The 15,581-nt window shown below is 38.8% G+C and overlaps 1 protein-coding gene across 1 annotated transcript; it reads left to right on the forward strand.

Annotated features, from left to right (window-relative positions):
- The first annotated feature begins 888 nt into the window (after window positions 1–888).
- LOC117412043 (uncharacterized) lies at window positions 889–12,708 on the forward strand. The gene is made up of 5 exons (XM_058989102.1): window positions 889–1,023; window positions 4,367–4,476; window positions 5,339–5,434; window positions 8,361–11,054; window positions 11,447–12,708. The coding sequence occupies exons 3-5, from the start codon at window positions 5,339–5,341 to the stop codon at window positions 11,588–11,590; spliced, it is 2,934 nt and encodes a 977-aa protein (XP_058845085.1). The 5' UTR covers window positions 889–1,023; window positions 4,367–4,476; the 3' UTR covers window positions 11,591–12,708.
- The last annotated feature ends 2,873 nt before the right edge of the window (window positions 12,709–15,581 follow it).

Below are 15,581 nucleotides of genomic sequence, written 5' to 3' on the forward strand. Positions count from 1 at the left end.
CTTGCGAATTTACTTTCTATCCATGATCATGAATCCCCAGAACATCCCTGCCGCACACTCCGAAGCAGAAAACAAATACTATTGTGAAGAGGTGACACCAGGGGTGCTGGAACTAGGGGTGCTGGTGGTGTGGCAGCACCCCCTGGCTTTGCATGGCTTCCATCATATGCAGGGGTTACACTTTTGTTCAATGGCTTTCAGCACCCACGCTTTAAAAACTGTTCCAGCGCCACTGGGTGACACCCTATCAATGTTGGAGAGAAATAATAACTATATTACTATAATCTGATTACATTGTTCAGTAATTTGTAACTGTAATGTGATAATGGATTACATTTTATGTGACATATTTAGGGATTTGCGTAGGAGGGAACAAGTGGGTTTGATAGCTGGATCTTCAAAGCATGTTTCTGTAACTAGCTGTTTAAGTAATTTGTAACTTTTTAAAAATGCAAACTTTTTTGATTATTAGGTGCATAGAAAAACACAAAAATACAGACAAAATAAAATAAAAATCAGAACACAAAAACAGAAATATATGACAATAATATACACATTAGTTTACACACAGTAAAAGGGGAAATACAGTAGTCAGTCAACAATGCTCTCATAACTGAGAAGATTCTTCAATGAGAGAGCTTGATCAGTCTCTGCAATGGAATGCATGCACCCACAGTACCTTTTAACTGTAGAGGATTACACAAAGCAAACAAGGAATAATATTTCTACAGAATTGATTAGAATCAAATCAGTATTGCTTCTCATTCAATCTGTTTGCAGTTAGAAAGTTCACTGAATTGGGTGAAGGGAGTCACGGTCGGGGACCAGAACGAGGTCCCTCTTATCAACAACAGCAGCCTCATCAGCTTGCATGTGCTGCAGATTCTGAGGGTGCTGAAGAGGAAGTCACCGCCAACACAAAACCACTAGAGCACCGGCGCTCAGTTCCTTCTCAGTCAGCTAGACCCTGCGACCATTTGTTCAAAAGCTTTTCTTTACAAATCAACCTCTCCGTTTTCAGAGGTAAGTGCAAATTTGAATTTCACATTGTAGATTTGTTGTGCTGGCCTCGCCTGTATTGTGTGTGAAATTGTGGATTAACAATTGGGTGTTTCAATTTGTCAGATTACAAAGTTCAAGGCACTTCTTGTTCGATTTCAGTCCAGTTATTTGACAGCATTTCTTTGACTCGCATATTATATTTTAAGATTTTTTTTTTATATGTGGTTAAAATATGTTCTCATTTTAATACAACAATTGATCTGAGAACAAAACAAATGGTTATTAAAATAATATGCATTATTAATAATAACAAGTGCCGTACTGCATAGAGCAATTGGGCACAGACAAGTTACAGACAATACAGGAGAATAAATAACAAATGTTATTTAAATATCTGGCAAAATCACAAGTAGTGCAACTTTTAACCAGCCTTTGAAAACTCCCTAGTGAATTCCAAACATGCCAGTACTGTAAATGATACACTTTATTGTAGTTTTAAAAATGTCAGTAACAGACCCCACCACGGCTGTGAGAGCTAGCAACTAAAAAGCCATCTCACAAGTAGAATGGTCCCCTTTTTTCTAGGAAAGCAGTACAACTGGGGGTGGGGGAGTTTGTTGCCTGATAACCTTGCTTGGGCTACTTGCTCTCTAAATATCTCGGTATCCCTGAATAGAGAATTGTTTCTTCTTTAGAAATATGCTAAATATTTGAATGAGCGGTCTGTCCCACAAGTGCCTCAAATATGCTCCTCTTTCTACCAGTGCGGATTGACTGGGTATTTATTCTTCTTACCCTCAAAAATAGGTTTTTTGCCAGTGACTCCATGTAATAGTATACCAGTCTTGGCAGTAGTCATTTAGGAAACTCATTGGGTAAAACATTTGTCTCTCAGCATTTGTCGTAAATTAATTTTATTTAGAATTCCACTGTAGAAGTTGCTCATTAAAATTCTTAACACATTTTTAAAGAGGAGACAATTATTTATGCAGGGACACCAAAAAATGTAGCAAGCACACATGTAAATTTGCAGACCCAGAGAAACCTATACAAGGGTAAATAATCAAGTTTAAAAAATACAATAAAAAAAATACAGCACCTCTTACTGACCCACTTTATCTCGCTCTCTTATGGCACTATTCAATCAACCCCCAGAACACTGCATTCGGCAAAAGTGTCAAGATTTGAGAAAACATTCCAAAATCCCTTACATTAAAGTGAAAATACATTTTCTTCATTTCTTACTGTCCCTTACATTTTGATGATGGTTACAAGCCAGTGGTTCTTATTCAATTCAATTGATTCCTATGATGATAAGCTATAAAAAGGTTGAATCAATACTGCGGCTGGGTCCGTACGATCAAAGGTGAATCACAAATGCTTGAACAAAGGGTGCTCCAGCCTCTCACTGGCCAGATCACTTAATTAGAAACAGGCTGAGCAAAACAAAGCTACAAAGCTGTCCTATTAAATATGAAATATATACGATCAAGTGGGGAAAACCAGAAAACAGCTACCAGGCCTTACTGAGGAAAGTTGTGTGGGGAGACCAGAGCATGCTGTTGATATTATCTGGGTAGAGGGGGGTGGAACCAAACCTGCTGACAGACGACATGAGGTGGATAACCATGCCTCAGCCTCAGTTCTAGCTGCCTGTCACAGTAATATGTACAACAGGCCAAATCAGCCAGTATCTTAATAGAAGAGCCAGTGGCATCTAATGATCTGCCAAGTTTCCTTTTGTTTTGCTGGCATGCAATACACTGCTGTGTACGAGAAGGTTCTGCTGCTTACTAATATAAAGACTTAGGCTGACCTAGCCTAAGTATGTCTATAGCATTGAAGAGCTGCTTGTGAACTCAGTCACAGAGTTAGCAAAAAACTAAGGATTTCACATTCAGAGCTACTTGCTCTTTAATTAATTCCGTAAAACACAAAAGAAAAAGCTTTTGGATGTTAGTCAAGTTTTTTTTATTTTCTGTAACACTGTAATCACCCTTCTAAAAGTTCCCCATAGTAAAAGCATAGCAAAGTGTAATAAAAGCACAGTGAAAGCACTGCATCATAAGCACTGCAAAGCACAGATAGCTATGATAAAGTATATTAAAAAAAAAAGGAAAACCACTGTAAATGCAAAGCATAACCATGAGTGTGTAATTATCCCAGTAGTCTAGCTAATCGAGATGTAAATGTTTTACTTACTTCTCGTAGAATTCTGATATTGAGGTCTGGTTTCTAGCAGCCTGCATTTTATTATCTAGATCAAATTGGATTACCAGGGTTCGGATTAGCGACAGTCTACTGTATGAAGTTACTATGTACCCACCAAATATGCCTTTGTTAAGAGTGAGAGCAATGTTGCAACATAACCTCAGGATTAAATGTGAACTATGATGCTGCTTTCCTTAAAAACATATCTGTGTAATAAAGCATAGTGAAAGCATCATTAAACATAGGTAAGCATTGTAAAGCCCAGAGAGGTATGGTAAAGCACATTAAAAAGCATGGTACAATACAATAGTGTGCATGGTATTGCAAATTTACTGTGGTAAACTTGTATCCCCTTAAAAAGTAAAAAAAAAACAAAAAAACAACGCAGTTGTGAACTCATTTTTGTCGCTTTATGTAGTGTCAGCATGGCATTACTGCATGCAGTTAACATTGTTGTAATTATTTTGGTACCATACAGCAATTAAGATTTGAGACCAAGGTTAGAGTTATTCATTCATTTGGCAATACAAAAAAAAACAATGTAAATTAACCACTAATATAGTACAAAAGTTGAGTGTAGCTTTAGCAAACTCCATATTAAAAACTGTGTTCAAGACGTAAGCCAATTTGTACACTGTCCACTCAAACACTCTCAAAAGCAATGCCTGCCGTGTCTGAAACAATCTATTCTCTGCAACGTCTTCTCAAAAACTAGCCGTCCTTCCTTCCTGTCTGCCACGTGACTATGTTCCTGTAACCCCCCCTTAGGGTGCAGAAACGTGCTTTCAATTAGAGTTTACTCAAAATGGTTCATGGCTGAGGTTGAAAGGCTTAATTCTTTGAAAAGAGAGCACTCTCTGGTTTTCGATTCTGCCCAGGGAAAACTCTTAATGATTAAGTGTCTATATACTCTAACAGCCAGTGCTGTTAAACAAGAGAAAGGGGAGCTCATACAGTTATTAACAGTCTTCCTTAGCTCTGAGCTGCTCAGGCAGAGGAAATACGACTCTTGAAGATGCTTGCCAACCTTGGTTGTTGACAAAGAAAAGCTGTCAAACCTAGATATGGCACAACTTCCTTAGTTCTCACAGTCAGACAGACAAACAGATAATGGTAGCTAGTTAAGAATGTGACTTACTGTGTTGTTTGACAGATATAGAAGAAGGATATCTGGAGCAGGAGTGACAGAGAGAAACAGAAATACTGTACAGTCACAGATACCAACTAAAACTACCTACGTGAACAAACTGAACTGCCAACAAGGTGTGCATTTTGAATCATTAGTTATATTTCACCTATAAAAAGTATGATATTCATAGAGGTGTTGTTCGACGATTTTAAAAAAATAGTTGTACCTTTTTACCCAATCAGTATTGAATTACACAGTGATGTTAATGGATTATGAATTATGCAAATATGGCAAACATTTAATTTGCAAGGGTGGCTATGATGTGAAGTGCATCTACATATATATTTGAATTGCATATATATTTTAATATATACTGCTGCTGTACCTTTGAGCAAGGTACTTTACCTAGATTGCTTCAGTAAAAACCCAACTGTATAAATGGGTAATTGGATGTAAAAAATAATGTGTAAAAAAAATAATGTAATTGTATGTGAAAAATAATGTGATATCTTGTAACAATTGTAAGTCGCCCTGGATAAGGGCGTCTGCTAAGAAATAAATAATTCAATAGACTTTGAAAATGTTGTAATAAAAGCTGTAAACAACAAAGCGGTTTAATTAAAGTAAATACAAAAAAACGTATTGTTTTTTAATACGAGTTGCACGGATACAAATGCAAAGAAAATATGTCACAAAAGGGATTCTTTTAAACAGGATTTTATAATTATAAAATACTCAAATTCCATGACTAACATCTGAGAAAGACTTCTAGTCAAAACATGTATCATTTCATTTTAGTTTATTTTAGTATTTATAATTTTCCACTATTGAGCAGTGATGGAAGATAAATCATATTTTTTATTTTCACTTTAAAAGTAAGTTAATTTATCTCAGTTAAGTGATTCTGTTTAAATATACACAAAATAACAAAATTAAAAAACATTAATTTACATAATTATTTTTAAGAAGTAACAGCGTCCTTTTAATACCTGGCAGATGTCTCTTGAAAGTGAGTGGCTGAGCAGTAGACTGAAGCTGTGTCATCTAACCAGCTCCTCAGATGAAGATCAGAGGGCTCCAGGAGGTCGACAGGTGAGAATGCAGCGTTCATTACCTGTAGAATTGTGCTGCATTAATACAGGATCACCACAAGGGGGATCCAGGGTTCCAGGCCTAATATACAGTACATATTGCTGGTTTGCTATTTGCATTTCTAGTCATTGTACACTAGTCATTGTCTTTTTTTTTTCTTCCCCTAACGCATTTATACTTATTCTTATTTTATATTAGGGCACTGCCAATAGGATTTGAGCTAAAGTTGCCTTTAAAACAATTCTTAGCAACTGTGATCTTTTAAGCCTTTTATTATTATTATTATTATTATTATTATTTATTTCTTAGCAGACACCCTTATCCAGGGCGACTTACAATTGTTACAACATATCACATTATACATTATTTCACATATATCACATTATTTTTCCATACAATTACCCATTTATACAGTTGGGTTTTTACTGGAGCAATCTAGGTAAAGTACCTTGCTCAAGGGTACAGCAGCAGTGTCCCCCACTGGGGATTGAACCCACAACCCTCCGGTCAAGAGTCCAGAGCCCTAACCACTACTCCACACTGCTGCTCAGTCTCTGCTTTTAGTCCTGTGAAAGATATGTGTCTCATGTATGTGATTAATTTAAAGTATTTATTATCCCCCTCTGGGAGAGGATATAGGATATTAATTTGCAAGTTACTGATAATATCCGATTCTGTAGATATACGGGGGTGTACAGATGTCCCTCTGTATGCCACACTTACTTTTTGCATAAATCTGGAGAACCGCTTATCCAATCATCATGAAACTTGGTCTGGAAAACCATAAAATAATGAAATCCTAATAGCTCTGCTGTATTTTGTCCAATACACACAGTAGTAATATATTTCAAGTTCAAACAATCATTCCAAAAGTCCTGCATCCTGGAAAAAGGTCACAATAGAATAACACTGTTATTCGTGTACTCTGCTAAACTTAAGAAAACTTAATTAAAACAAGATCAGACTTGTCCAGGCATCACTCCTGCCAGAAAATGAATCTGTAGCAGGAATTTCCTCAAAACAGTAAAAGTAAATATGAAATGGATATTGTCTGTATCACAGGGCTTAGAAAGGTCATACAGACAAGCAAACTGACTGTTTCCATCTTTACAAAAAACTTGAAATAAATGGTTTCAAATGTATCTAAAACAATTCTGATTAGATTGGTAGTATACAGGATTTATACACACATGTTTAACTACATCAGCTGAATGTCTCTGCTCAGTGTTTACGTCTGGAGGAAGTGACCTGACCCTGCACTTTCAGAACCACCCCACAGTCACGCAAAGGACTGGACTGCTCTGGCAAGCAAGCACATTCAGATAAGAGCAGGGCAGTCAATTACACTAGCCACTGCAATATCCCAGTGTTCGCAGACACTTCATTACATGATAGTGTACCTGCAGGATATGGCCCTGAAACTGAGGCTGGATTTGATTCACCCTGATGCCTGGGGACTCATTTTTATTAAACAAATACAACAATTAGTGCTGAAAAACAGACAGACCCCTTTATTGCAGCCTATATACTGGGAGGTTATAGAATATTAATGCGGTTGTGCAAACACCATTCACCACAGAGCAGAGAATCTGGCCAGTGAACTCTAGGCCACAGCATGCTAGGACCCTCCTAAAGGTTTACCACAGTAAAGGTAGTGGTTGCCATGCTTTTCCCCTGGGTATACTAAACATTTACCATGGTGGAGGACTACAGTACTTTGCTGGTCTGTACAATGCTTACCTATGCTGTATTACACTTTGCTAGGCTGTCACTATGGGGAACTTTACTAAGGAGACCATTGGCATGGGTCACAGAGGGCCCTGCAGCTGACACTTATAAGCTATATTGTTTAAGTGATTATCGTAGGCTGCATTTGTCAAGAGAATGCAGCATTTACACATCTTTCCAATCATTTTCCCCCCCACAACACTAATGTATCCTACTGAGTTTATAAGCACCTTGGAATAATAATATTAGTATCAGTAGTAGTAGTAGTAGTAGTTGTAGTAGTAGTAAATGTAGAGTATATATTATTGTTCATTAGTATAGTATTGATTAGGTACATCACACTCGTGAATAATAAGATTTAAGGTGCTGCCTGTAATGCTGCAATCGTTCATTTGTCTGTCAAAATAAATGGCACCTAATCAATCTTCACAGTTCTTAAGGAGTTGGCAAGGGTACAATATTGCAGTTTCTGTCACTTTTTGTTTCAATGTTTACATTGTGAGAAGCACACTTTCATGTTTTAGATGCATTGAGGCTTTATCAAAGGGCTGTGCAACAGGCCTTTGTCCTGTATGATCTTTAGTCTGAGGACAGGCCTTCAAATAAGTTCTGTGCAAGCAGCTTAAAGACCCCCTGGGGCCACATTCTTTAAACACAGACCTTTTTCCAAAAAGCAAATGCAAATTTGAAACAATGATCTTGCAGCGGATAACAAGAGGGAACTAGAATGTGTTGTTTCCTGCAACTCACAGTGTCACTTTCAATTGGAAAAAATAATTTAATTCAAAGTTTACATTAAAAAAAAATTAAGTTTAAAACCCACAGCCCTAAATATCAAAGTGAATGCTGCAACAGAGTCCAAAAAATCTGACCACAATGTCTCTGTGTATCTTCCAAGTTACTGGAAGGAATGACCTTGTACAAAAAACAAAACAAAAACACAGGCTTGTTCCAAAGACCTTTGTAAAGATTTAGTAACTTTTTTTTTACCTTTTGAAAAAATAATTGGCATATTACTTATGCTTCTAATTCAGTAAAATACCAGGTGTTTTTTTCTCTTTCAACAAAGTAGTAATTAATCAAAGATTGGACTTTAAAAATATACTCCAACGTCAAACAGAAAAATAGAAAGTTTGTGCTAATAGCAGGTGACTATTTAGTTCCAGGGCTGTAATTGTATTTCCTTTTCCCTTTTCAGAATTCAGGAGCTGTGTATTTTACCACACAGCCAGGTGAGACTCCCACCTACAACAGAACATCTGTTCTCAACGCACTCAATGCATATACCCAAGGATTGAGCCAGGCTCTAGGCATGGCTTCTGAGGAGCAGGGAGTGGAGACTGATGACATTCCCCAGCAGTCCGCAGAACCTGGGCACAGTTTGATTTCCAGCTATGCAGACTACATGACGAGTGATATTATGAGTGTCATTAAAAGGCAATTGGAACCAACTGCGAGCAGGAATGCTGCATTCGACTTGAGCCAACCCCTACCTGACTGCCAGTCTACATCCATTGGTGGAACAGGTGTCATGCACAAAGAAGGTGATTTGCATGTGTCTCCAATGGAATTAGATGCAGGCACTACTCCCAGCACTGATGATAATGGCTTCCTGGGTTTGGCTACTAAGCTTTCCTCTATTATTATTCAGGAAGCACATGAAGAGATTAATAAGGGGCTAACTGTGAGCCAAGGCTCTTCCTCCCAGTGCACCATTAGCACCTTATCAGAAGAGAGGAAGATTAGCGGCATTCAGTCGGTTGCGGAGGAATTTGCATCAAAACTGATACAGGAACTGGACTCTATATGCATGGAGGAATTAAGAGACACAATAATGACATTGACCTCGAGGGCTCTTTTGGAAATGGATGGAAGTACAATGGACCATGAATCGTGTACCAGTGGGAGGTTCTCTGAAGAAGCTGGATATATAAACTCAGTCAGATCACCAGACACACCAATGCCTTGCTGCACCAAGAACTGTTGCGGGAGAGATCAGCATTATCAGTTTCCCAGCCCAGTGGTCTGTGATCCCCCCATAAGTGAGGTGGAAAATCAGTACAGGTTTTTCAATTCATTTTTAAGAGAGTACGGGACAGGGGGCTCCATCACAACAAGACAACACCAAGAGCCATCCTGTTTTTCAGCTCCAGCAAAATCTGTATTCTCCAGCAAGAGTTCGCTGGACTATCCTGATGCTCCTCCGCCCACCCCCCTCGTGCCAGAGAAAGGTAAGAGCCGGAGCAGCTTCTCCAGGAAACTGAAAGGTGGCCTCGCCAAGGAGTTCCTCCCATCTCCCCCTCCGCCAACCCCCAAGGAAGACTCTACTAGTTCTCCTAGGAAAGAGCAAGACACTGGGGATAAGGCAGAGTTCATGGCCAAACTCATGAGGTCACTGTCTCTGGAGTATTCAGAAAGAGAAAGGGAAGCAGAGCAAAGTATTGGCCAGGCCAAGGAGGATGGAAGGTCTCGGAGGCATTCAAGTGAGAATCAAGGATTTCAACAGATTTCAGTCTATGCTAACCAGTTAGCTTTATCTATAATGGGCTGGAGCGCAAATGAAAATTTTTTAAAAGACCCGAATGTGGAGACTGGGGAGAGCTGTGTGGACAGCACTTCAACAAAAGGTAATCTAGAAAACATCCAGGAGCAGTCTCAGATGCAGAGTGTGGCTCCCATAAGAATGACTCACAGCCCACTCAGCCCTGTGTCTGTCTACGCAGAGAGGATGAGTCAAGAAATAAGAGGGGAGGTTTTGGCAATTCAAAGAGAAATGTTGCTGGAAACCAAAGTCCCCCGCAAAGCCAAGGCAGCAGCAACAACAACTAATGGGATCCAGCCACATTGTGAAGCGAATCTCAGCCACATGGCAGAAAGGCTTGCTGAAGAACTGATTCAGGCTTCGTTTCAGATGCTTGTGACGCCCACAAAGGCTGGTCAGTGTCGGGTATCAGGACAGGCAGAGACAGGGGAACAGCTGTCCAGAACTGTCCCTCATCCAGACCGACATGTGATGTTCAGCCAGCAGTCGGTTGTTTTTGAAGGGGGCGATAAAGAAATGCCAGACTCATCAGTGGAGAATGTATCAACTAACCCACCTGCACCAGGCAAATGCTGTGTGCCATACACTTGGGAGACCAATATTAACTTTGGTGCTTTCCAAAATGCAGACCTGACCCAATTTGCAGGGTTATTGATTAAAGATGTCCTGCAGGAAGCTGTCAAACAACTCAAGGAAACCCCTTTTGACAATGTAAAAGATCAGTGCCCATTCGGACCAACCATGGTAGAGGAAATAGCAGAGAAGCTGAGTAGGAAGATCTTGGCCTGTACCATTCCTTCAGTGGTGGAACAAGAACACCACCAACTCCATAGGAACCTATATGAAAGAGAGGGCGCATCTGCAGTTACCATTTCCCAGCACACTGGAAGGACAGTCAATGGAGGTTGTACACAGTCACACCAGCCAAAAGTGATTGACTTTGAAATGATGAATTGGCATGGGTCATATGCCGAGGATTTAGCTAAAGCTGTGCTGAAAGCTTCATTGGATGAAGCTGGCAAATACTGTAGTGATTTTTTTAATAGACCTATTTTAAAGCCTGCCACTGGCACAAAAAAACCCACAACCTTCAGGTTCACACATGTGAACTCAGGAGAAGAAAGTGGATTCCCAAATGGAGGGGCCTTAAAGGCATACCAGCACACTGACCCCGAAGGAGCCTTCTCTGCATCCAGGAAGCCAGGCCTCAGGCCAGTGGTGGCACAGCTGGATGCTCACTGTGACATTACCACACAGCAGCTGCAGGGAGTGCTCCAATGGGCAGTAGCCTCTCAGTTAAACATACCTGTGTTCCAGTGTAGGACCCCAGCAGAGGATCTAAGAACACAGGTACGTAGTCACATGCTGTACATACTCTTAGTAGCAACATTATCACTGGCAACCTTATCATTGTGGTGTGCAGATTTCCTTCAAGTACAACACTGTTAGTCTGAGAATGTTTCATGCATACCACACATAAGAGTATGATGTTTTTTGCAATACCGTAGATACTTAGTACAGTATGCACAGCAGATACATAGTATAAATGGCTCTTTAACCTAACCAGAAGGGCCCTTTTAGTAAACAAACTCTTTTTTAGACATACAAGTTTAACTGTGCACATAAATATTATTATTAATATTTATGTGCAGTTAAGAGTCAAGGGTCAGAGTCCAGAGCCCTAACCACTACTCCACACTGCTGCCGTTTAGTTAATCTATTATTATTTTGTTTCCTGTCAGTTTTCTGGCCTGGCGAGGAGGGCGGTGGAGGGGGGCTGGACGGTGGGGGACCTGGTGACGGCTCTGCTTCGCTACTGTGACCTGACAGAGCAGGCCGCAGCCAGGGGGCACAGTACACAGAGCTCTCTCCTGGACTGGCTGTGACTGCATGGATCTCCTTCACAGACACTTCCCTTAGCAACAGTTCTCCACCCTGAACCAGTCCCAGTTTTCTTTCAATCCGTTCCTATAAAAGTGATTTTAAAGGATGCCATCTGTCAGGAGGTGTTTTGTGCCACTGTGAAAATGCAGCATTGGAGGTTTAATGATTATCTCAAAGTTTAACCCAAAATGTCACAAGCATGATTTTTACATGTACTAATAAACGCACCCAATAAAGTTACCAAATCTGAAACAAGCAGCTCAGACGTTTAATTTAGAGCACTGTGAGCGGTCTGAAGATTCCTATTGCTTTTAGATACAGTGCCAGTTCAGTTCATGGCAAGCCCTCTCAAAACACTTCAAGACCTATCAAACATGACCAAACAATAAAATAATACAAGTAAAATGAAAAAAAAACAAACATCAAATGTAATCACACTCCAAAGGCTTGAGAGAACAAATAGGCCTAAAACTTTGCCAGGGAATCAGCATTTCTGATGGACCTTGTCAAAGTAAATAGCTTTGTCAGTCTAGCCCATATTAAGCACTGCAATGATATTTAGCCTCAAGGCATCTTATCATCATAAGAAAGTTTTGTTATATGAAAGATTTTTTTTATTTTTTTATAAAGGAATCTATTTACTAACGATTTAAAATCTCATAGGCGGTCTGTGAATCTTAATGTACTGGGAATACATTTTCAGACAGAATTCCCTTCAACAAAAATCCTGGATTAGGGTTGAGAAGAACAACCTTATATAATTTGGAGCTGCAACTTGGAATAGCTAATTTTTTGATGAATTAATACTGACCTAGGTTTCCATAGAAAAAGAACAATGACTAAATGTAAACTTGTGTGTTTTTAAAAAAGTGTTTTTCGATTTTTTCTTTAATTAATTGTTTTGTTTTTTTTACATCTTTGTTTATTGATTGATGGCATGTCTATTTAATTTTGTTGTACCATTTCTCTTTCTCTCCTTTCATGGTCCTTCTTGTATTTCTTGAGGTACAGGAAATTGTGTTTTGAAGATTATTGCAGGGAAATTGACTTTGTATTACGTGCATTCCTAACCTACTTGTGTGTTGTCAGACAATCCTAATAAACAGTACATACAAAGGTGTCTGGATGTATGGTCTAGAATGTACTTGTGAACCTGGGTTACGAAGGGTACTACAGCCCTGGATGAAACCTGCATCGCAATTCAATTAGATGCAATTCATGTGTGGTGGTTCAGTTCAAACACATCCTGGTTTCATTACTTGAGTTCCATTTCCACCACGATGCCACTTCCTTCAACCTGAGTTGGCAACTGTACCTGCGCTGGACTGAACCAATACTGAGCTCACAATATTGAAGGTAGAAGGAACTGTAATCTTAAATATCCAAAGCTATACATACATGAAATCATCATATTATATCTATTCAACACACCCTTTTGCAAAACATATGTTTAACTATACAACAGAGACTTTGTTTTCAAAGAGATGAAAGCTCATTAAAATGTTTTTTTTTGTTCCTGTTACACACCTATTGCTGTTGAACCAGTTTATTTAAAGGTTATAAACCTCCACGTTATGCTGTCCCATTCCATCCTAAAATAGCTTCTGCATACAGCTGTTGCATCATTATTCTGCAAAGACCATTACAACAGCACCAAAACCAAACTTTCTGTAAACTTCCTGTGGAAGGCCTCTGTTATTTATTATTTGAATAGCTTTGGATTTTATGCTCCAGAAAGGGGCTGATAGACACACAAAACTTCATGCAGATACATTAACTCTGACCTGAATAGTCTGTCTGCTTTTCAGCATGGGTCAGAAAGCATATGGTGGAGTCGACTACAGCTGTGGCCAAAGGTTTTGCATCACCAAGAATTTTAGGACTGAGACATAAAAAATATATATATCTATATATATATATATATCTATATATATATATATACATATATATATATATATATATATATATATATATATATATATATATATATATATATATATATATAATTTCGATATTTTATTTAACATAACATTATTCAGCAGGTTTCATTCGAAGCAAAATGAGTTAATTCCATAGGGTGATGCAAAACTTTTGATCTGTACATGCTTATCATGCTATTGTTGCTTTTCATCCTATAGTTTAGTTAATTCATTATCCCAAAAGATCTTGAAGTAAATCCTTTGGCAATGCATTCTTTTTGCATTCTGTTGTACGCTGGGGCAGATGTTATTGTTTCAGCTGATCTCCCTGACAAGTAGAAGTCCTGCTTCCTCCCTCTGGGTCAGCTGCGTTGTGGGGGTGGGATGTCTGTGTTACTTCCAAGTCTCAAACACAGCATGTCTGTTGAACAACAGCATTCGGTATGCATACATCTGCCATGCCTTGGTTTCAATTTTTTTACTTGGGGCTAATCAAGCCCACTCACATTAATATAAGAGCTCCACTGTTCAGATCTCAGTGAAAAATGTCGCTGTTCCAGAGTGAAATATTAAGTTGTCTCAATTTGTAGCAATGTGTTACATATGCTCGAATCATATGGTGCACCAAGCTGGTGTCTAACTGAACCTTTTATAGTAATCAAGGAAAGTTACTAGTATGGATTATCACGCTATTTTGTAATACTAAAAGACCATAGAGCTAATCTGTCTCACAGGAAGGTATTGGGAAGCTACAGTTGCTAAGTTTAGAAATACTAAAAGAAACTTAACAAATGCAATGACTAACGTTTCAGCTAGATGTCTTTAATGCTAAAGTGAATTTGGATTAACATACAGCAGTTACATTACTGGATGGTGAGGGGGTGAGAGATGTATGTGAATCTAAATTATTTTGAGCATGGAAGATAATGAGAAAGACTTCTAATCAAAGTGTTTGTCATTGAATTATGATTTAGTATTTCTAAAATCAGTACTGAGTGTTTAATGGTTACAGATGAAGTACCACACTGTGCATTTATTATTTGTTTATTTAGCAGACGCCTTTATCCAAGGCGACTTACAGAGACTAGGGTGTGTGAACTATGCATCAGCTGCAGAGTCACTTACAACTACATCTCACCCGAAAGACGGAGCACAAGGAGGTTAAGTGACTTGCTCAGGGTCACACAATGAGTCAGTGGCTGAGGTGGGATTTGAACCTCCTGGTTACAAGCCCTTTTCTTTAACCACTGGACCAAACAGCCTTCCTAATATCTTATCACTTCCTTTGCTGCAGGTTAGCTCTATGGTCTAGCCTCATTTCCTTGTGTATCACTGTAACAAATGAGGCAGTCATACAAGCACCAAAGGCCTGCAAGAATAAGCTTTTGAGGAAGTAATAATGGGAGTGTCAATCCTATTGGCACCACTGTAATTTCACAGCTGCACTCATCGTCAAGATGAAATTAAAAGCTTTATAAATGTCTCCTTTGTGCAGTGGTCAAGACGCTGCAGTATGTGTGGTCACTGGTTCCTAAATAACAATCAAACACTCAATAGCTAGAAATACTACACTTTTAAATTCAATCACTAGAAGTCTCTCTCAGGGTCTTCAATGCTGAAATGTGTTTAGATTCACATTGTTCTAGCACTGGGTGATGTGAACTTCACTCCCAATTAAAGTGTGAATAATTTCTTAATGTGTTTGTGATAATGATTCATAAACAGTACATTAACCTTGCAAGTACGCAAGAGAAAAAAGAAGTGGACAATTAAGAAGGAAAAATAAGCCTATGAATGGAGAGAAGGGATCCATTTGTGAAGTATCCCATCACCCTTTCCCTTTCAGTCTTAGCTTGGTTATAATTCAAACTATAGTTATCCAATTCATGTGCTACTGTATGTACAGTAATGCTGTATTAATCTCTCCCTCACAAAGACGGGTGGATGTCTGTACCATATGCAAGACTGAATCATTTTGTAAGGGAAAAACTTTGTCAGTATACTAACTCTGAAATCTCTTCTTTTAAAAGTTCTCTGTAGAAATAGAATGGGCTTCAGCAGCTCACTGCATGAT

The sequence above is a fragment of the Acipenser ruthenus genome, chromosome 16, assembly GCF_902713425.1.
Source record: "Acipenser ruthenus chromosome 16, fAciRut3.2 maternal haplotype, whole genome shotgun sequence".
Taxonomy (NCBI): domain Eukaryota; kingdom Metazoa; phylum Chordata; class Actinopteri; order Acipenseriformes; family Acipenseridae; genus Acipenser; species Acipenser ruthenus.